Below are 23014 nucleotides of genomic sequence, written 5' to 3'. Positions count from 1 at the left end.
TAAGATGTTTAAAACATAAGAAATTCACACCAGGTTATTGGTCACACATTTAATGAAAAGTCAGACTCTGCAATATATACTTGACATCAGAACTGTCATCATGATCATGGATGAGGCATTTAATAGGTAATTAATGAATATGATAATGTTAACAATTAACAAGATTCTAAACAATTTGAATTTCACACAAGAAACATGGCACACCAAGCATTCAGCACTTGAACAAAAAGGCCAGACCAACTTTATTTCTTCTTCTATGGACCTGTCGATCATATTTTTTCAAGAGAAAAATAATGATTTGCGCTACAAAAAAATAAAAATCTTAATGTTTCTATTGGCAAAAAATGTTTTTCATTATTTCCCCATATAAACTTCATAAAGTAAAAATACTTTTAGTATTTAAAAGGAATATTACTTTAACTGGTGATTTTGCTTCCCTCCTGCCATTGTAGAAAATCCATAAAACAAGAAATAATAGCCTAGCTTAGCTTATAGCCTAAGCACCATATAAAAGATTTGACACTGGAAGGACACTAAATCAATGGCAAGCGTCGATGTCCTGTTCTGAAACAAAACCTGCTGACAAGTGTTTCAGTCAATCACAGCATCAAAGAATCATAATATCGACAGTCCAATATATTATGACATACATGTCTGCTTTAAGTATTTCTATGTAGGCAACATCAAAACGTGTTCAGTAACAGGGCTCCAGAAAACTTTTTGGGGATATGGGTATACTTACACCTCAAAATGGAACTGCCCCTCATCTGTAGCCCTGATTAGTAGGCAACATTTAAATTAAATACAATTTATTACAAAATTGTATTACAAAGTCTCTAAAGTGTTTCTCCTCATATGCAAAATATTAAAATGTAAACAATCTGCATTTTGGGTTTTTCCTGAAATAAATTTTAAAAGATTCAACTGCCTACATGCTGATGCAGTTCCATAAACATGCAACACAGCACGGAGAATTACACATTTATCAGATGACTCGACTTCTTTATGTTGCTTTGTAAGAAAATTCAAGAGAATGTCTGATGACTCAGCAAATTTGAAACTAAAACATCTGAGATGGTTTTCATTACACACTCCTGTAATACCTGTCTTAATGTATTTACTGTCTTCACCAGCATGGTATATTTGAAAGATGGTAAAAATACTGACATAAGTCAGAGTTCCTGGATACTGACTATGAATAAACAATCATCTGCATGTTAATATTGTGCAAGTAACCTCGTGCAATTATGGCATCTTGATAACATGGACATGGAAGTAAGTGTTGTTCTGTTCTGGATTCAGATTTTGGCCATATTATTTGGACTGAGGATTTCTATCCAGTAGCCATCCGGGTCTTGAATAAAAGCTAGTCCTTTCATTTTACCTGAAAACATAATGCACATGGTGTCACTGTATTGTAATGTTCTGGGTCCCAATCCGCTAGGTCCTTGTAGCATTACAACCTCTCATAAATCTATACATCAGTGGTTAGAGGAAGTTCAGACAATAACAGGAATAAGATCTAATATCACACATGCAGTATACCATAGACTTACATACACACCAAGCAATTTCACGTCTATTGAGTTGGATGTTATGCCTATTTTAGCTATATTCCAGCACTATCATGGCAGGGGGAAACCAGAAATGGGCTTCCCATATTGTACTCATGTGGGGAACTGAACCAGGGTTCTCAGGGTGAACACTCTAACCATGAGGCTACATGACCGCTCCTAACTGGACATCCAGTGTGCAGCAGAGAAATATACAGAGGGAAAAAAGAGTAAGGGATCACATGAAAGCATCAGTGTTCCTTTATCTCTTTTCCAGTTTTGGGGGAAACTGCTTTAACTAATCAGCTATAATGAGTCAGTAAGCTTTTGCTACACTTTTAGTAGATTTCTTAAGTTAATACCAGGGAGTCCTACCAAGAATGAGGGATTATGCAATATGTAACATTGAAGACTAAATATACATGTGACTATGTACCACTCCTCAGACATGGAACATATTCCTATACTAATATAGCAGGATTTGCGTACCTCCATCAGGTGTCTTGATGAAGGTGACACCAAGCTGTTCAAATCTCTCGCAGGCCTTGTAAACATCTGGTACAGATATCCCAATATGACCTAGAAACATACACGAGTGAGTGAGTGAGTGAGTGAGTGAGTGAGTCAGTGAGTGAGTGAGTGAGTCAGTCAGTCAGTCAGTCAGTCAGTCAGTCAGTCAGTCAGTCAGTCAGTCAGTCAGTCAGTCAGTCAGTCAGTCAGTCAGTCAGTCAGTCAGTCAGTCAGTCAGACAAGGAGCATGCACTCACAATACTGTAAACATGCAGCCACTTACGGTTCTGGAAACAAGTGGTTGTCACGACATTAATGAGATATTGTAACAAATAATCAGTTGATATATAGTGAGGCAAGACTCATCCTATGGTGTGTGAAATTGGACACACTTAATTAATAAAATAACAGTACTCAGAAAGAGTGAGACATCATCAAATCTTCAATGAATGAATGCTTAAACACTGTATCTACTGCTGTAGTATGAACTGTTTAGAGACACACATACCAAAACCTCTTGGATCTTTGTTTCCATTGTGGTAGCTCATGTCTTCATTCTCTGTACCCCAGTTACTGGAGGAGAAGAAATGGCCGTGTAAAGGCAACTGGTCATGTAAAAGTAAAAGCATACAGGATGTCTCAGTGGTTGGTTCCAATATGACAGATGAAATTCCTTTGACCAATGGATCATTCGGGCATCCCAGTGATATATTGGTGAGTGAGTTTGTTTTTCTTAGCAGCTTCCAGCAACATCACTGCAGAGTGGACTCCAGAAATGGGCTTCACACATTGTAACTGAACCCAGGTATTAGGCGTTGTTACGAGTGTGTATTTTCTGTATATTTTGTTATTAATTATTATTGCTGTAGTTGTAATTGAGTCACAATATTTAAGGTTTTAGTGTTAGTTATTATGGGTCACATTTCCTACACAGGATTATTTAAGCGGCACGCCTCAAAAGCAGTGCTTTAGAATTACCTCCCTTTGAAACAACTACAACACGAGGCTACGACTATATTCCAGAGCTCTCCACATTAGTGGCGATGGTCATATGTTCTCGAATCTTCGGAAAAGGCTAGTTGCCGTGACACAGACACAGATATACATCATCGCCAACAAATCCGTCAATGCCTGAATCTTCATAGCCGCCGTCAGACTGCTCGCTTTGTTACAATCTGCATAACTGTTTCCCTCTCGCACTAAGACTTTGGTGAGTTAGCTATGTATTTTGTGACCCATTGCCATAGATTTTGTTTCATTTGTATTGTATTTGAAATCAGTATTTTGAAATTGACTTGTGACTTTGTATAACTTGCCCTCTTTGTTAATAATATTTGAATGTTTTAGACATGTCATTGTTCTGCTTTGCTGGTTCACATGGGGTTTCTTACACCTTTTTAACCCTAACAGCGTGATGAGTGAACACCTCCACCACTAAGTTACCCCATAACCCCCAGTATACTGGTACTGAGTGAGTACAGTTTAATGCTCCTTTCAGCAATATTGATCAATAGCATGAGTATCAATCTACGCAACTGGGATGTGATGAAATCCATGTCTTTAATTAACTGAATAACTGAAGATTGGTCACAGTGACCAAACGACCAAGCAATCAATCACATTTTCTCATATGATTTTTTAACTACTGTTTCAGTGTTTGAAATACCTGACAGTTGAACATATCCTAAAAGTTGTCAGAGCTGGAAAACATGCTTAATTCTAAGAAAACACACTTAACTTACTGAAAAATCATGACTGAATATTTCTTGAAGACTTTAGGTGGTTTATGTACAGGAAATTTCATCATCACTTTAAAGTACCAAGTTGCATCACTTATCTGCAATAACAACCTGGATTGGAAAATCTTAAAAAATGATGCTAAACAATATTGTTGCCATGACTGCTCATTGGTAATGAACCAAACATCAATTGTAAGATTTCAACAAGTCCTAAAGACTAATGTCAACCAAGTTTACAAGTCTGACCACTCAATCCCATTTGTCACCTCTTGCAACAAGCATGGGCTGCTGAAGACCAATTCTGACAATGATCTTCATGCGTGCAAGCTATTACATCCTCGATATCTCCAGGGTATAGTGGAGATTTATCGTAACGTATCGGAATGCATCTACAGCTCAACCCGATGAATTTATTACATCCCTTGGTTGGCGTTTTAGCTGGGAAGTTGAGCATATCAATCACAACTCACTGTAGCTTTTTAAATTATCTTACCGATTAAACTTGGCAACACAAGCTATGCAGAGGCTCTCTGAAAGAAGTAGAAGCGGTTTGTGCATATATGTTTTTAAAATTTCCGACCTGTCAATTTGTATGATTTCCCCAAAATGTGAGTTGCACTGCGAACAAACCTTCGCAGCTGCGACCTCTATGTCTGTTGACACTGGCAAGCTCGGTTGTAACAGCAGCTTGGCTGACTGGCTACTGTGAGAATGCAGAGCCAGCAAAGGGAGGTAACACAATTATCGTAGATGCCCATAGATGCTTCCAGAGTATGGTGGAGACTTATCATAACATACTGTAAATCACGTAATTTTGCGTCATGATATTTTTGCGAGTGGCGACCAACAGACGATTTTGCGTCACAATATCAGATATTAAAGTTTACCGCTAATCTTGAACACTGTGGAGTACTTCCGTTTGTATGCAATCAGTGATGTTTTCCTAAAAACAACACTCCCTGCATAGGCCAGATAAGCCTAAAACAGTTCAAAGGGATTAAGTTAAATCAAATGACTCTGATGGCATTGATGAACGACCAGTTTAGTCAGTGTCTGCGAAGCTGTTGATCTCCGGGTAAGTGTCATGAAACCTATCCACGTCCACTGGATGGTCTCAGCCTTTCAAACAGTCTCTAAGGACAAAGAGTATGTGTTGTGTGGTTGGCGCCTTGTCTGGACTATCAGATTCAGTGACTTTTGTTCAGGTAACCATTGTTTGACTTGTGAGTAAGAGTAATGCTAGTAATTAGTCATTCTTTACATTGTTGTCATTGCTTAATATATATATTGTCTAGATCTATTGTTAATTATAGGAACTGACGAATAATAAAGTGAAGATAGGACACGTTGTTTGCTGAATATTCATTGCATTCTACCAGCGAATTGTGTCATGCGAGCTCAAATCATTCGCCACTTTTGCAAAAATTTAATGATTTACAGTATACCCTGGAGATATTGTGGATGAGGCTATTATGGTACACACTGAAAACAAACAGACAGTGCCATATATCAAAACAAATATGGCATAACACTTCTTCGCAGTGTTTCCATAATTATTTTCAGATTTTCATCCATAATACATCGTATATTTTGCGTGTTTGTTTTCTGAGCATGTAATTTACCATAATACTTCTGTGTATAAGGATATGTTCCAGCACAGACAGTCCAAACAATGGTATATTATGATGTAATGATGTTAATTGCATACATCCACACCTACTGGTGTTTTCATCATATTAACATAATAACTGGAACTCACTGTGTTAGTTCCAATGTAGCCTTCTGTCTGAAACAGTAGAGACTTTTCTCACTCTCATCATCTGGGATGTTCTCTGGCAGGTCGTACCCCAAGAAGTATACGGTAAACTTCATGGGTGGCATATCCAACCGTTTAAGCAGCCTGTAACAGTTTCATCTCTGAGAATTTGTAATGTTGTTGTGATAGTATAAAAGTTTGAATGCCACACCCAACAATATTCAAAACATATGGCAGTGGTCTGCAAATATTGTTGATAATCCAGCAATAATAAACAATCAATCTAAGAATTTGGATATGACATTTTTTGGAAGATAGTATACAACTCAAGGGCACGTGAGTATTTTCAATGGAATATCTAAATTCCTACAATGAATTTACATCAGAGAAAAACAGTATTAGTTCAATTTCATAATTTTATCTCATTGTCAAACCACATTCATTTACAGCTTATAAAATTTCTGAAAAAGGAGCTTGGGAGACACTTAGTCACCATTTTTTTTAGCGTAGCATGAAAATGATTAACTGCAGGTTAATGTGGTGATCCAATGACATTGATATTCTACATATTACAACGTCTTACCTCATCCCAAGAATTCTTGTGTAAAAATCCAGTGACACTTTGGGGTCCTTGACCCTGAGCATAGTTTGTTGAAAGATAAAATCCTGAAAAAGCATGCATAAAAAGATCACATTTGGTTTGGTTTAAACTGAGTTGTTTGTCTCAGTCATACTCAGTCTCATTATCCCAAATCACTAAATATCGAAGTTTCACTCACCATACTAATTACACCTTGCCCTTGACTGGAATTGAGCATCAGTTACCATTGTTGGTAAATGAATTTAAAGGTCACATGCAATGTGAAACACAACTTTGCAGATTCTGATACCTTTTGGTATGCACTTACCGAAACAAATCATCAAAAATACCAATTCGAACGATAAAGTTGAAAAAAAAAAACACGAAAAAAAACCCCTGCGAAATCAAATGATTCACTAAATTTCCCCCAGCGTCTGGGGAAAAAGTGGTTTCAACCTCTGTGCTGCGCTGCACCCACAACGAATACGCAGTAATTGGTTCACGGAGTTTGAAACAATATGCATGCCTGGAGTATGAGGTCGTGAGCAGTACTCTAATCTTGGCTGTGTACACAAAAAAGTAAATAATCTACTCGGTACATAAAAAAAAATTGTTTGTGGTAAGCAACCTCTGTCACAGAAAGCTCAATGTCTGGTTTATTGACACCTGTATGTCTGCCTGCCTGTCTGCTACTGACAATATGCAATACACAGCTGCAATCACTGACCACATGCAATTTAAACTTTACACCTATCAGGTTGTACGCCATAAACAAAATATATTGATTCATGACTTGTGCATCTGAGTCCTGTCCCTGCCACATTATGTGAGTGAGTGAGTGAGTGAGTTTAGTTTTACGCCGCACTCAGCAATATTCCAGCTATATGGCGGCGGTCTGTAAATAATCGAGTCTGGACCAGACAATCCAGTGATCAACAACATGAGCATCGATCTGCGCAATTGGGAACCGATGACATGCGTCAACCAAGTCAGCGAGCCTGACCACCCGATCCCGTTAGTCGCCTCTTACGACAAGCTGAGTCGCCTTTTATGGCAAGCATGGGTTGCTGAAGGCCTATTCTACCCCGGGACCTTCACGGGTCCCACATTATGTAATTAGGCAGGTGATATACTTGTCCACTTGACATGTTTTTATGTCTGTGTGTTGCAAACGAACTACATTCATTTTTCTCGGATGACTGGATCTGACAGAAACTGGTGCAAACTCTTGTCAGTTTCAAGTCCAGCTTTGTACTTTGACGAAAGACAGTTTCCAGCCACACAGTAGTTCACCATCTCTACTCAGATGATTTTTGATTGGATCAAACGCAAATTCAGAGAACATATATTTACAAAGCCCAACATCCCTATATACATTCTCTAGGGATAACAACTTCTTCTAGTGTAAATGATTTTGTTTGACAGCGATATATGAATCCATACTGAAACGACGCATCAAGTACAATAAAAGAAGTTGTTATCCATAAAGAATCTTAATTTCTTGTGACTCGACTTCTAAAATGCCCATCAAACAGATCATCTTTCTGTACAAACAATGAGCCCTCAGCGTATCAGCAAATAAACCAGCCAATCAGAAGCTGTCGTTACACTTGAGTGCACCCCCACCCACTATGACTGGGTTCGGTCTCCCGAGATTTTGTTTCAAGAGAAGTCAGCCCAAGTAGAAAATACTGCACTTTTGAATTGCGATTGTATGCTTCTAATTTTGTTTATTTGTTTCTTTACAAGCAGCAATGTATATTATATGTCATGAATAAGTGATAATTGTGTTTTAATAAGGTTTGATTTTTTGTTTGCATGTGACCTTTAAGCAATAGATCAGAATATACCAGAAATGGACTCACACCTGGTACTTATGAAGGGAATCAAACCATGGTCTTTGGCATGAAGAGCAAACTTTTTAAACACTGAGATATCCCAACATTTCAGTTATTCTTATGTCTCTGCGTTTGACATTCATCACTGGATTGACTGGTCCACAGATGATAACTACTGCCCAACAATATACATAGAGATGGAATTCATGTTGCAGAGTGTAACATATACGGAGTGGACCAGTGTTTTCCACATTACAATCAAATGAAAGATAAGAGGCCACTGACTGTTTAATCAAACACATCACTGAAATGTAAAACGTGTGATTAATTTGTTGTGGCCTGAAATGCAGTCGGGTACTACGAGGTTATGTCCCCTTACGAAGACATCCCAACTCCGCTTGTTACATTCCCAGCTAAATTCCTTCGACAATGGGTGAGTGTCATATGGGCATAAGCTGTTATTTTAATACAAAGATGTTACTTTAGTTGATGGGTCGGGTTCCTTGATCGCAGCTGCCATGTCTTCTTGTGATAAAGCCATAATTGCAACTTCTCAGTTGTCAGTCACGTTAGTGTATTCGTCTCAACTCGGTAAATGGCGGAAAGAGCCGAACCGTATCGACTTTCGGTTGAAAATATTTTGTCTGGGCCAGCTGTTATCTATATTATTTTAACTTGTCGGTGTATTTTAAAATCTAAAATTGCAAAACCTTACAGTACACTTGGATTATGTCCATTTCTGTATATTACCATGCCAAATTCTCCTTTTGCGACATTCAGGCTTCCGTTACGGAAACAGCAATGGCGGGCTTTCCAAAGAGTTTTGTTTATTATGATTTCCTTTAAGATTTTACTTGGACAGTATTGATGTGAGTATCTAAATACCTGTTTCTACCCAAAGCTTAAGTATTATTATGTGAAAGGATAAGAATTTAGTTAACGATTATACTGTGCAAGATGGATATTTTTACCGTTACCTGGAGTAACTATAATATGACAACAATTTATCAAACTTTGAAATCAGAAATGTGGAGCAGTGTTTTTGACAAACCAACATTTTCATCAACTAAATGAAACATATTGACCCAAAACTTTCCAGAGTTAATGTGTCGTTGGTATATTGATTGCAGGCCTTTGTTGTATTTGCAATAACAAAGTTTGGTATGGTTCGTCCAAAAGGGAAAGTTGGTCTCGATGTTTGGTCATTCATTTTCAAACAAAACAAATCTTGTTAGGATTCTACTTACAATGGTTACGTGATATTCTTTTGAATCTATATGCATTTGAACAGTATAAAGATATCTATCTCCCGGTTTAAGTACAGTTAACGTTTGGTGGAAGTTATCTCATGAAACTTTGCATTTGTTATAATTCCTACAAATGTACCCTAGTGTCATGGTTTTTCGTGGTATTAAGAATTTACAACTATGAATACGATCGCTGATATTATCAAGTCTTACAAATATAACCTAGAGTTAAGCGACATTCCTTTGTATCATTTAAAGGGGCACTGATGTGGAGCGAATAATGTTTCTCGCCAACGGTCTAATTACGAAACCAAACTGCAAATTGGTCGGCACCTGCTCCCTCGACCATTACGGACAAAGGGACTGGGTCCTGTCCATAATAGCAGAATTTCTTCGCCTAAACAGTCAGGAGGCCGGATGCCCATCATATGTCATTATTTCAAAATATCCATGGTATTCCTTGTCTGTTCGTAACAAAATATCCCAGCAGTGTAGTTTTTTTCGGATGCTTGGATGGTATAGTGACTGATCCAATTTGATCCTATTTCTGTGTTTTTAACCTCGATATTTAGTCATGTTATGTGAAAGTATGATGTCTACAGGCACGTAGCAAGCCATTTGTCTCAGTCCAAAAGATTGCAAAGCCTTATATTGAGATAGTTTTGAGTGTTGGTTCAGCTGTGATAGCAAATATCATACATAAATTTTGGTAGCTGTGGTAGCTACCCTGGTTTATTATTTATGATAGTAAGAACACACAATTGATTTATTTCAATTTGTAAACTAAAAACGATGTTGACTTTGCCTTTGGTAGAGAAATCTGAAAATCTTCTTACGTAAAAAACAACAACTTATTACAACTATTTACCTAAGTAAACAGTATTCCTTATGTAACGAAGTTCCGTTGGTATCCTCAAAACAGTTTCGGCCCATAAGTGTTTTCAGGCTGCATGCGACACAGAGATTACATCTTCCTCGCTGTAACTCGCGTTTGATGGTGTAAACCTACACGTGTTATTTGTCATCATTCTCTGGATGGTCAGTTAATGAATTTATAACAGATATAATTAGTAGTAACACCACTTCGGTTACTCAACAAAGGTTCCCATTTGGCATTTCTCCTGTCTGGAGTAAATACTCAACATTATAAATTAAGGTGTGTAATGGCAAATGTATTGTATGTTATGTAATATGTGCATGTAAGTGATGCATGAGGGTTTATCAGCTGAGTTACAAAAACAAACATCGATCAAAGGATTAACCGATAACACACTGATTGATTAATTACTTTTATCTTCTACAGCGGATTTGTCAAAAGGCAGTGTGTGTATATGTACTAATTTATACTGATTACACCCTGTCGTAAAGTGCGAGTGTTAAAACAACATCCTCCCTTCAAAGAATTAACCACCCTTGCGTTGATTGATTGATTGCTCATTATTGGATAACTAAATTACTTAGAATGGCGGACATCATACAATTAGTTGCCAGGTGTGCTATCTTGGGTGACCAATGAGAGGTTTATCAGGTTTTCACCAATGTGAAAGACTTGAAACGATGTGTTACTTTTTCGCAAAGTAGACTGCTGTAAGAAACACGACACAGAGCAGGATTATTTACCAGCTTGGAATATCGTTCTTTTATGTGGATATTGATGGATACATTCCTGAACAAGGTAGTAGCCTGACATTGTTGTTATAAAATTAGTCTGTTTTACATTCATTATTTGCATTTTGTTTTAATTTATTTGTTGTAGCATTCAGCAGAATCTATATGACAGAAAACACACACTAGATTGGTTATATGTGTGAAATAGGATCCACATTGGCATTCTATACAATGTATAAATGTTGCTGTCATATTAGAAAGTTACTATAAGTATAAGCAGACCGTGTGTTCTTTTATTAATTTTCAAAATCATACAAATATGACAACAAACTAATTAGGGTTATGAGACAAAATACAGAGACGTACAGTGGCTTCATTATTTTTCTGTCCTAATAGTTTTTTACCATTTCTGACACTGGCAGGTGATTAACCTTCAAAGTGTTTCATTTGTTTTCATAATACATTTGTGATGAAATAAAAATGACTTCACCTCAGTTGATCTATCTATAATTACTCTTAGTTGCGCATACGGACTGCGCAGCAGAGGTCACGAACCAGTCACGAATTCTGGGATATCATCTGGGTACTCACGGGAAAAAACAATAACAAAAGTTTACACCAGTCAATAGAAATGTGCGTCTCAGTGCCCCTTTAATGTCAGTAAAGCACTTTCGTCATTCTAATGTTCATCGTTGTCCATATTGGATGGCAGGCGGCCATTGTGCACAGACTCTGGTGATGTCATATGTTTCCGTCGTATTCCATGCAGATCAGCTTATTTGTGCACACCACATGTCACAATCTCACTCAGTATATCCAGAAGTGTCAGAAGCAATGTTTGGAAAACTTTGATCCGGAATAAGTTTATAGAAAATGTTTGTAAAGATCACACATAAAGTGGCATTACGTTTTAGATGTAAGTTACAACTTACATTAGTTTTTATTGGTAGATACTGTACGTACACAAACTATTGAAAGTCTGAACATTGTTCGCTCACAGCTGTGACAATTTAATATTGAACGTAAACAATCGATAAGTGGCACAATTTGATGAGTGGCCTGTGAGAAATTACATCAGATAATACCACGGAAACATAAGTACCATGGAATCATATGACTGCATGGTATCATATTCTAGATATGAAATATCGGCATATAAATGTGAAATGTGTGTATTGTAAACGTGCACTCATGATGGCAGATGGGTCCATGTTCAGCAATCAAATCCCACATTCAAGATGGTAAGTTATCATCTGCAAGAACAGTATGTTTTGAAAAATTAATATTTTATGTCAGTCATGAAAGCAAGATCAACAGTTACTTGCAGAATATTAGTCAATCATAGACCACAATCATGATTATATCAGGTATTTACAAATATAGGTTTTGAATTTCAACGTGATTATGATTTCTTACAGATGAGTTCCAGACTTAATCCTACAGAGTGTCAATCTGCTTTTGAAGAACTGTACAAGAGTTCCCCAGCTCCTATAGTAAGTTTCCACAATGATTCAGCAGTCTTTAAGGTCAACATAGAAACTGTCAACATGGTTATGTTTAACATGTCGTCATAATTTCAGCCCATTTGCTCAAAACATTACTAAGTCCTTTCAGAAATTAAAAAAAAACAACCATTTTGTCACATTTAGGTCTACAATTTATGTATAATAAAAGCAAGATTTATGGAAGTTAACTTCTTTATTGTGAATAACACAACATTTCCGAGCGTATGCTTACTCCTTCATCAGGTGATGTGCACAAGACAAAGCATAAAATACCTTTGAGGTGAGGCTTTGTGCCGACAGGCAACACATGCATTCCATGCCACGTGAGTCGACAATCTGTCAACATACCTGGCTGAGCAACCTAATTGCCATCTATACTCTGATCTATTCTTTTTAGCAGCTGTTCATTATTTTTTCAAGTTTTGTGCAATTTTATGAGTAGACATGCTTTTCTGGATATCCTATTACATATCCCACTGTGGGGTTCAGTAGGTTATTTCGGTATTTGCAATTTGCAGTTGTTCAAATTTTAGGGATACAGAGTAACAAGCCTAAAAACAGTGTTTGCTGTTTCTATTTCCGACAGCACTTTAGTGCTAAAATTATAGTACATTTTTAATATATCTGAACATTGATCTTAATTGCCAGCACTTGCACAATGAGCTCTATTAAATGCAATCAAATTTGCAGTTGATCATGCCCAAGTAGCATTAAGTATCATCGTAATCTTTGGTTTTGTGGACATGAATAGATAGCAGTCACATTAAGTTTTACCTCCACTTCCAAGAAAAGTTTTGATCAGGATTTGTGTATCTGGGAGACTTATGGTGCTTGTAAATTTGGTTTTAAGCACCTCAGGTTTTATTGAAACCAAGGCCCAGTATTCCTTACTTTTAAAAAGTAATGTGAAGATAGTTACTATAAAAATTGACACAGTAACACCAATGCATGATTCTTTCTTAAGTCCCTGATGGAGGCAATCATTTTCTAACCTAATCAAGAAATACAGCTGTATTCCTTTTTAATGTTGCAATACCATTAAATCAGTGATGTCTTTCGCTTTCTCCTCACATAATTCTAAAATGTTTGTTAGGCTTTTATAATATGGTATCTTAAATTTATAATTGTTTACACCATTGTGGTCATTCAACATGTTCAAAGTAACTGTGCTTGTGTGTGTATGAATTTGTTGTGCAGTATGCACACTGAGTGAAAGAAATGTTAACAGTGTATTGTCAAGGTATTATTAACTACCAATAATGTGTATAAATACACAGATGTCCATTCAGATATTATTGGTTGATACACATCATTCAATGTATGTTGAGCATAGCCAGAATTTTAATCCTAAAATGTTTGTAGTTTTAATTTATTTGTCATCAAGATATGGCAGGAATATTGCCAATGTGATGTTAAATTTTGACTCGCTCATCATAGACAGCAGATTAATGTATGCTTGCATCATAGGTTGTGAGGTCCACAAGTTTCAACAATGGCAACAAGTCAGTGTTCATAAGTCCCAAGCCCCTGTGTCACCAGCTCATTAGTCCACGGCCTATTGTCACCTCTACGTCAGGGCCGAGGGTAGAACTGAAAGCTCAGGTATTTGAGTCCCTCAAGAGACCCAGTGATGCAAGGACAGTTGATAATGTCATACCAGTGGGTTGCAACACAAACGACGGAAAGCACACAATGACAGAGGGAGGGGAGGGGCGCTGTGCAGTGTCATCACATGGGAAACATGTGACTGGCAATGCTGCAACCACGCCCACCCAACCAGACACTTCCACAACTGATGTCACAAAGGATGCTACAAAAAGGGACATTGGTAAGAAGGGGAAACAGTTACCATGAAAGTTTCTTATGCATGATTACACATGTACACTCATTTGAAAATATGTATGATAGATTTTGATGAAGACTGTATTCAACTGTCAGCATGGTTAAGTCCAGTGGGAACAGGTCAAAATGGCCACATGACAAAATGGCCACACTGACCATAGTCAAGATGTTTTCTATTGTTCATAATCACTAACCTCGTGTTTTAATGTGGAATAATTTAGGATCAGGCTCCATCTGTTAGATATCTCTTACTTAGTCAGCTTACTGGCAGATACTTGCTCTTATTTATTTAGAATCAGTGTTGATTGTTAATAAAGTAAACATATTTAACATGCCCAAGAAGTGTTAAGAAAGAAACTCATTATGAGCTTCAAGAAGTGAAATGCTTTTAATGGGCCTTTTGTTCTTGACAATATTTGTCTATTATATACAGTTAATGTGATGAAGCAAAACCACAGTTCTGGTGAAAATCTTTTCAGGTGAGGAAGATGAAGAAGAGGACCCCATTATTGACAACTTTTTTTCCAAGAAGACACCTAGAGACACTGACTCTCAGACAGAAGAACAAGAAGAAGAAACTTGCCAAGACGCTGATGTTGAGGATGCTTCAGAAATTACTTCGTCGGAGGAAGAGGACTTGACAAGAGCCAGACTGAGACAAGACCATGAGATTTCTCAGCATCAACCTACCAAACTGTATGAATGGATTATCAAACCAGTACCTCAATCCAGGGGAATTTGTCTGGATGGCAAGCGAGAGTAAGTGTTTTTCCCTTGACATGCTTAGGTTGGGTGGTGCTGGATTGCTAGTATTACTGTATGTTAGACTTTAGATCACTACCAGTTTGATGACAGAATAATCAACTAGTGCTGGTTCTTGGACACAATATGCGCATCAATAATTGGAGCTGAGTAATCAATTGATGAGAAGCTTCCAAATGTTTTATGTGTGGAAAAAAATGAGGTTGCAGACCGCAAAACCCCAGCACACCCTGCCACACCCTGCCACACCCTGTCAGTGCCCTACACCTTCATGCCCATCAGTGAGTGAGTTTAACTTTGTGCCACGTTAATCAATATTCCAGCAATATTGCAGCTGGAAACACCAGAAATGGGCTTCACTTATTGTGCCTCTGTGGAGAATCGAGCCCGGATATTCAGTGTGATAAGCAAGCACGTTCATCACTAGGCTATTGTACCACTCTCAAACCCAAGAAGACTAGTTGTTTTCCCACATAGGGCTGGAATATGTCTGTTTTGAAATTTACATAAACCATGTCTCTCATGAAGTCCACTTCATCGTTTACTGTTGAGTATGTAACATCATAAAAAACTGTGTAATTATCTGGTGGTCAAGGTATGTGAAGTCATTGATTGGGTGTTGTTGTACCTAGATGCTAATAATATTAATCAGTGAATTGATTCCAATATCATAGTAATTCACAGGCTTCGAATTTTGCAGAGAGCAGTGTAAAACACAAACTGACAAACATGTTTTGATAAATAACAAGATCAAGTTTATCAGTTTAAGGTGTTTATTATCAATAACAGACATACTGATAAAACAAGCATTTAATATGTTCATTGTAATGATGTTTTTGTTGACTTTGGGAAGATGTATCCATTTTAGTGCAAAGTCACCTTTTAGATAATTTTTTAATTTAGAATGTCATATTTGGGGTTATGCTTTCTTAGTAAAGTACAAATTCTAGTACTGTTTAAGTTGAGTCCTATCAGGAGTTCAAACCCACACTTTCAGAGTCAGGCACCTAATCGACAGTACACAAAATCAGCTGCCTGACTTTCATTCACGGTGGCTGAGAGGGTTAGGAAGCGGACTTTGTGTGCTGGTGATCAGGTGCCTGACTCTGAGGGTGCAGGTTCGAATCCTGGATGGGACTCAAACAAGTACTAGAATTTGTACATTACTTTTTAAAAAAAGTGTAATCCAGATTATAACGTATGTTTCTTTTGACCACTTTCTAAATGGCATTCTGTAATTGTCAATATAAACCTCTCTTCACTGTTTTCAATGTTAAATGCTGTAGAACAACTGCCCAACTTGTGGACTTATTTCATTCATGTCATTACTATTATACTGTTTATTACAAGTGTCACATTAGGTTTTTATTCAAATTAGCTTCCTGCAAGACAGAAATGGCAACATATCTCTTGGCTCTATTTCAGTAAGAAGATAACAGAGTACTGGCAGACAGGTGTTGTAACAGAAAGGCTCACAGCGGCCATGGTTGCCACGTCCAGCGGATCCCGTTATCAGCTTGTGGGACAAATGGATCTTTACGAGGCAACTGAAGCTGGTACTACCTCTTACTACAGAAAAATCATTGTTTTCTTATATATCATGGGCATGTCTTGTGAGGAAGATAGTAAAGAAATTTGTCTGTGTGATAAATCACCATATTTTATTTGAAGTATAAATGATACATACATATGTTTATTATCACCATAGTTCAATTTATTTACCTCATCATAAGGATTGGTAAGTCTGCACATTATATCTCATCTGATAACTGGGGTGGAATAGGTCTTCCGCAACCCATGCTTGTCACAAAAAGGTGACTATGCTTGTCGTAACAGGCGTCTAACAGGATGGGGTATTCAGGCTCACTGACTTTGTTGACACATGTCATCTGTTGCCATTTGTGCAGATTGATGCTCATGATGATGATCACTGGATTTTCTGGTCCATACTAGGTTATTTACATACTGCCCCCATATAGCTTGAATATTGCTGATTGAGGTGTAAAACTAAACTCACCCACTCGTGTATGAATATGTCTGGAAACTTTGGAACTTCCAAATACTTTATGCTTTCCAAATGAGTGGAACAGCAAATAATGGCAATGATTTGTTTAATTTGATTGTGATCATTGTGATGGAACACTTTGTTGTCATGGTCAACATAGTTACAACCATGCTACATGTGTGATTCGTTCATAGTTGGATTTTCATGTTTGTGTTGTGTGTTATGTAGGAATCCCTCCAGAAACTGCCAAGAAGTTCAAGAAAGGGTTTCCAGGCAACTGGGTCCATTTGGTGGAGGAGTTTTTCTCCTCTCTTGATCAGTGAGTTCAACTATTTCACTATGAGTATGAGGAACACTTGTGTTGTTTGAATGTCAACATTTATCTCGGCATCATGGGTGGCCCAGTCACAAATTGAGTTCCATCCCATGGGCATATCAGAAACCTATGATTTGCCCAGATGTGTTTCTAGGTCTTTCAGTTACATACCTGTGTTTGTGGGGTTCCCCAAACTGGTAAATGCCTGAGATTTGTGGTCCTGATATGCCATATATATGGAGTGCTGTTCATAGCAGCATTAACACCAGATTCATTCATAATTGTGAATTTACAGCTGATCATTTGGTACATTATGGATCTACCTGTGATCATGTATCAATTAAGGTTTTCATGTTTATAATTCTGTATTGATTTTGAAAAGTAATGTCCATGTTTGCAATCCCCATACCTGAGGTAATACATCATGTGACTTGGCTCCTCCTCTGGGGTGATACATTATATAACATAACTCCTCTTTTCGGGTATTACATTATGTAACTTCACTCCTCTTTAGGGATAATATTGTTTCTTTTAGTAGCAAACAATTTTCCTGCCAAATAAGTTTGGAATTGATTTTGCAAATTTGTTAATAGAGAGGGTGAAGAAAGTGTTGTTGAAGACAGTGTTGTTGAAGACGATGACATTAATGATGTCCAGTGTAGTGTACCTGTCGCCCTGACAAAACTTAGATCAGGAAAGCGAGAACATGACAAGTATTACATTGACTCTCAAGAGAGTGAGGAAGAAGAGAAACAGGAACAAGAACAACAGGAAGAAAAGGGAAAACAGGAGAAACAAAGGGAAAACCTACGAGCGAGGTTTTCCCGAACTTGTAATACAAACAATAGATATGCTAGTAAATCAACAACAGACTCTGAAAAAGACACCAGAAGGAAGTCATCGAGTGAAGATATTTTCCAACCAAAAGAACATACAAATATTCAGAAGAAGAGAGTTAACAATAAGGTTACACAATCAAAGGACAGCAGTAAGAAGGTGTTGTCTTCACAAGAAGAAGCATCTTCGGGAGATGAAACAAAGGTGGCAGATCAAAGAAATGAAGATTCAGCTAAAAATAAGAAGGTAACCAAGCTACATCTGTGGATCATCAAACCCATGCAGAGCAAGCTTGGAGTGTGTCTTGAGGGGCAGAGAGAGTAAGTTGATGATGAAGTGGCTCCAGATTAATGTATATTACTCAAATGAACTTTCAGAACACACTATATTGTTAATTACACATTGTTTTGAAAGGATGTATTGGACTGTAAGACCCTTGTAAATTTTGTATTTCCTAAGGCACAGGCTTTCACAAGGGTCTTACAGTCACGTACACCCTTTCAAAACCACAAGTGATGAATTTATTACTGAGATCTCTTTCTTTGTTACTGAGATATCTTTCTTTAGCATGCCTTTAAATAACAGCATTCAATCTATGACAGAATGAGACTGGACACATTTCACTATGAATAGTCATAAAAGGACATATCTGAGGATGGCTCAGTTTATGATAAACTTGATTGGATTTATATTTTGTTAAAGCAACAATTAGAATGCAGACACAGTTTATTTTTTAATATTTCTGTTGACATAAACAAATAAGAAATTATGGCAATAAGTTTAGTATATTGTCGATGCTCATAATTGCATTCTCCAATTCATTTGGTCATTTGTACAACCAATGTAGAGTGTCACTTGACAGATTTGAAGGCAGTATTGTTCATACACACTGTCAAATCTGCCTGCATGGTTTTGTATGCTTTGACTGTTGCCTAATGAGAGTTCAACAAATTTATCTTAATTATGTTTCATGTGACCATAGTTATAGCCTTACAATTGTAGGTGATTTGTGTTGTGTGTATAAAGCAGAGCTTGAAATTGGGTATGTAGAAGTACTTTGGAAAGAGCATAACTCTGATATTTGGTCAATGGGTATATCTAAGGTTCATAGTGGATAGGCTCCGTGGGTTGGTGCAAATGTTTATAGACATCATTTGTTGTGCATTAAATGATGGGTAATTTCTGAATTAAGGGGCAGAGAGGTAGTTTAGTGGTTAAAGTGTTTGCTCACCTTACTGAAAACCTGGGTTCAATTCCTCACACAGGTACTATGTGTGAAGCTCATATTTGGTGTCCCCCAATTTGATATTGCTGGAATATTGCTGAAAGTGGTATAAACCTAAACTTTCTCACTCATTCACTCTCTAAATCGTTTGATCACTCAAAAAAGTTCCAAGGCAAAACCTGTTGTACATAACATTATTGTTTAGCCTCCAATAGTTTGGATTGTGTCATGGCATAATTACTGTTATGAAGTATCACAGACACCACAAATATCACATGGTGTTGTCTGTCAGAGAGGATGGGTAGGCCTTTAAATATTATAGTTCTATAAATCAGTGCTGTTTCCTTTCATTCAGTAACAGGAAAGAAAAGTGTGCTAATGGAACTACTTGCTTCCTTCATAATGAGCAAACACACTTACAACTGGCAGAAACATGCACTTTTTGTTTGGTATGTGTATAATTAACTACTGTTAAAACAAACTGAACTCACATGTCCCCAGGAGCTCAGTATAATAATCACAAGTATCTGTATTGTTTTAGTTCAGGTCCCTCAAAATGGTAAGACAAGGACTGAAAAAGGAAAAGATGGACTATGCATAGATACACTTTATGGATCACAACTGCTTCATTTCATGAATGCAATGTTTTGATACAGACTCTTCACAAAGATACAAGAAGCTGTATCAAAATGTCGCTCTCGTGAAATAAGGTTGTTATCTATAAAGGTTGGTCAATATTGTATTTCCCAACTTCTAAAATGCCAGTCAAAGATGAAAAGATTTTAAAGGGATTAACTGAGTGTCCTATAACCTCTGTATTCTTAATGTCAAATTTCAGCAAAATTATGGTCCTTGCAGTTGCAGTCTGTTATTGGAATAACAACTCTCAAGCCAAGGAACTTTAATATGTTGTAGTGGAACCTAGAGAGACAGAACCTGATTTATGTTTTACATGTTATTGTGAACTTCAGTTGAACACTTGTTGTAGATATTTTAGTATAAAGCAATATATCATGCTTGCATTTCAGCCGAGAAGATGAATATTGGCACAGCTCGGTGATCTGTAAGAGACTTGATCAGAAACGAGTAATGACGTCTTCTGGATCCATCTATCAACTTGTGGGACCCATTCAGAAACTGGATGCTCTTGAAGCTGGTAAGGTAATATTTAACAGTGGCGTAGTACTACCCGTAATATATAAGGCAGTACGAGCAAATACACTCTGTGTCAGATATTACATGAAGGCATTTTGTGTAATTTCAGGTATTCCAGAAAGGATTGTAAAGGCTTTTCAGAATGGCTTCCCAAAGAACTGGGAGAATATTTTGAAGAAATACTATGTTGATATAGAGAGGTAGGTACTGTCTTTACACCCGTGATAGAATTGGGCTCTGACATGGCTGCCTCTTAGTTTTGTCCCAGTTGCATAGATTGAGGCACATGCTGTTGATCACTGAATCGTCTGATCCAGACTCAATTATTTTCAGACCATAGGCATAGGACTGGAATGCTGCTGAGTGGTAAACAAACAAAAGAAAAATCTGTACTAACTTTGGGACCCTATGAAGATCAAGGGTAGAATAGGTCTTCAGCAACCCTTGCTTGGATTGTATGGTCAGGCTTGCTGACTTGGTTGACACATCATCAGTTCACATTTCTGCAGATCGATGCTCATGCTGTTGATCACTGGATTGTGTGGTCACTTATTGTGGACTCACTTATTTACAGACTGCTGCCAAATAGCTGGAGTTTTGCTGAGTGTGGTGTAAAACCACTCATTCACTAACTTTGGTTCAGTATATCAAGGCTGTTTCTTAAGTACATATACTGCACAGCCTCTTGTCCATGCTTTTATGTTCACCTGAAGTAGTATCTATGTGATCTTAACTATATTCCCCTTACAAGATAATGCAGGATGGAACTTCTTCAAGAGGCCCAAAGCAGTGTGATGTCATATGACCATATTAACACAAACAGTTGAAAATTGCCATCCATTGTTCATGTGCAAGTACCATGTGTATTTGAAGCATTTTAGGATTAACAATTTGGTTTTACAGTGCATCTGAAACAACTGAGACAACAGAGACAACCACAGGTTCGGTTAAAAACACGAAAAAAAGGAACTCTCGTAAGCACACCAAGAAAAAGAAGCCTGTGTCTGAAGATGAAGAGGAAGATCCAAATGATAGTAAGTTTAAATATGTTATAGTCTTTGGATGTAAATGAAGATTTTGACAACAGACATGAAATTTTGAAACTTGCCATATCTCATGATTTGGACAAACCTTCTCTCGTGTTAGACACTGAGTGGAACAAATGTAGATTTTTCCTGTAGGCCTCTGTTGTCATGTGCCCGTGTTCTTTAAGCTGCTTTCCAATTTGGACAGCTTCCTTGTCTTTCACAAACTGTGCAGCACTCTCCCACATGACTACCTCAGAGTGATCATCCTCTTTTTTGTCGCACCACTTAGTGGACGTATTGGGAATGTTCTTTGTGGGAATAATACAGTGGAAACCTGATAAGTAAACTTTCTCCAAAATTGTTTGCTTATCAGTTATTTTACTTATTCAGACTTATCAAAACCTGCTAGTGACAAGCAAATGCAAGTGTATCATGCTCTGTATGAGTAGTATACACAGTTGGGGCACAGGCCCAGGTCCTCCCACTCCCAGTGCCTTCATTTGAAAAAATAAGGCCTTGGTTGTCACTTATCCCATGCTTCCATTGTGTATACTACTTATTGGTGTGCATACAAAATGTGAGTAAAATCGGTCGGATAGTTTCTGAAATAATTCCTTTTAAGTGAGCATGGGTTTGGTAGAGAAAAGGCAAAAGTCGACTTTTTGTCATTCTTAAGTCTTAATTAATCAAATGAAGTCATCGACAGTGTTCCCAATACCATTTCCTTATAGCGTATCCATCTGCCGAGATACAGTCATGCACCGTTTATCCGATCCTCAGATATCCAGAATTCCTTAAAACGAAATCACAACATTGTAAAATTACTCACCTATCCGGAAATCAGGTTTCCGTAACCATACAGTCATTTTCATATACAAAACACTAAATTATGTGCATTTTTTGTCTCGTATATCCGAATGGCTGCATGTTTTCACACACAATTATCGAGGGCCTTGCATGCCGTAACATGAAAGAAGTTGGCAGTCTTTGAAGCGTGAGAAGATTAACTACCTCTAAGTAGCAAGGTGACACTGAGTTAATTTTGAGGCTTGTCAATTAATCCGGATGATCAAGCAAGCCTGGACAGCTGTTAGCAAAAAGACAATTGCTAACTGCTTTCGTCATGTGGATATTATCCAATCAAATGAGGACCCACAAGAAGACATGGCCTTGTCGAAACTTCACGATGCACTGCAATCCTATGCACAAGTTGCAACTGTGACTGTTACTGCCGATGATCTTGTGAATATCGACAGTGACAAACTGACCTGCGAAAGTCCTCTCACTTTTCTACACAGCCAGTGCAAAAAGCTATGACTGATTTCTTCAAGCGAACATAACTGCATGAACAGGTCTGAGACATTTCATGTATGCACTGATATTTGTTTATGTGTAATCAATAAAGATTGATGCCTACTATGTTTGTTTCTTTGTACGTTTTTCTGCACGTTTCTTTGAACATATGGCCCGTGGTTCAGATAACAGATATCCGGACAATTTCAATAAAA

At 37.5% G+C, this 23014-nt stretch overlaps 2 protein-coding genes across 2 annotated transcripts in view; one reads left to right on the top strand and one right to left on the bottom strand.

The window, feature by feature from the left end:
- Positions 1–34: 34 nt before the first annotated feature.
- On the bottom strand, positions 35–8618 carry LOC137293834 (lactoylglutathione lyase-like). The gene is made up of 6 exons (XM_067824601.1): positions 8458–8618; positions 6142–6224; positions 5562–5702; positions 2572–2636; positions 2043–2132; positions 35–1384 (listed from the first exon to the last, which is right to left on the bottom strand). Exons 1-6 carry the CDS (start codon positions 8515–8517, stop codon positions 1299–1301), a joined length of 525 nt encoding a protein of 174 aa, XP_067680702.1. The 5' UTR covers positions 8518–8618; the 3' UTR covers positions 35–1298.
- A 132-nt stretch (positions 8619–8750) lies between these two features.
- LOC137293829 (mis18-binding protein 1-like) overlaps positions 8751–23014 on the top strand; it is a 28218-nt gene continuing 13954 nt past the window's right edge. The window contains exons 1-10 of the mRNA XM_067824593.1: positions 8751–8845; positions 12250–12324; positions 13804–14164; positions 14658–14937; positions 16366–16496; positions 17174–17264; positions 17855–18418; positions 20352–20479; positions 20588–20678; positions 21382–21512. Coding sequence (XP_067680694.1) covers positions 12250–12324; positions 13804–14164; positions 14658–14937; positions 16366–16496; positions 17174–17264; positions 17855–18418; positions 20352–20479; positions 20588–20678; positions 21382–21512 — 1852 coding nt within the window. The 5' untranslated portion in view covers positions 8751–8845. The remainder of the gene's footprint in view (positions 8846–12249; positions 12325–13803; positions 14165–14657; positions 14938–16365; positions 16497–17173; positions 17265–17854; positions 18419–20351; positions 20480–20587; positions 20679–21381; positions 21513–23014) is intronic.

This window comes from Haliotis asinina, chromosome 8 (assembly GCF_037392515.1).
Source record: "Haliotis asinina isolate JCU_RB_2024 chromosome 8, JCU_Hal_asi_v2, whole genome shotgun sequence".
Lineage (NCBI taxonomy): Eukaryota > Metazoa > Mollusca > Gastropoda > Lepetellida > Haliotidae > Haliotis > Haliotis asinina.
This window is presented reverse-complemented; position numbering and strand designations above follow the sequence as displayed.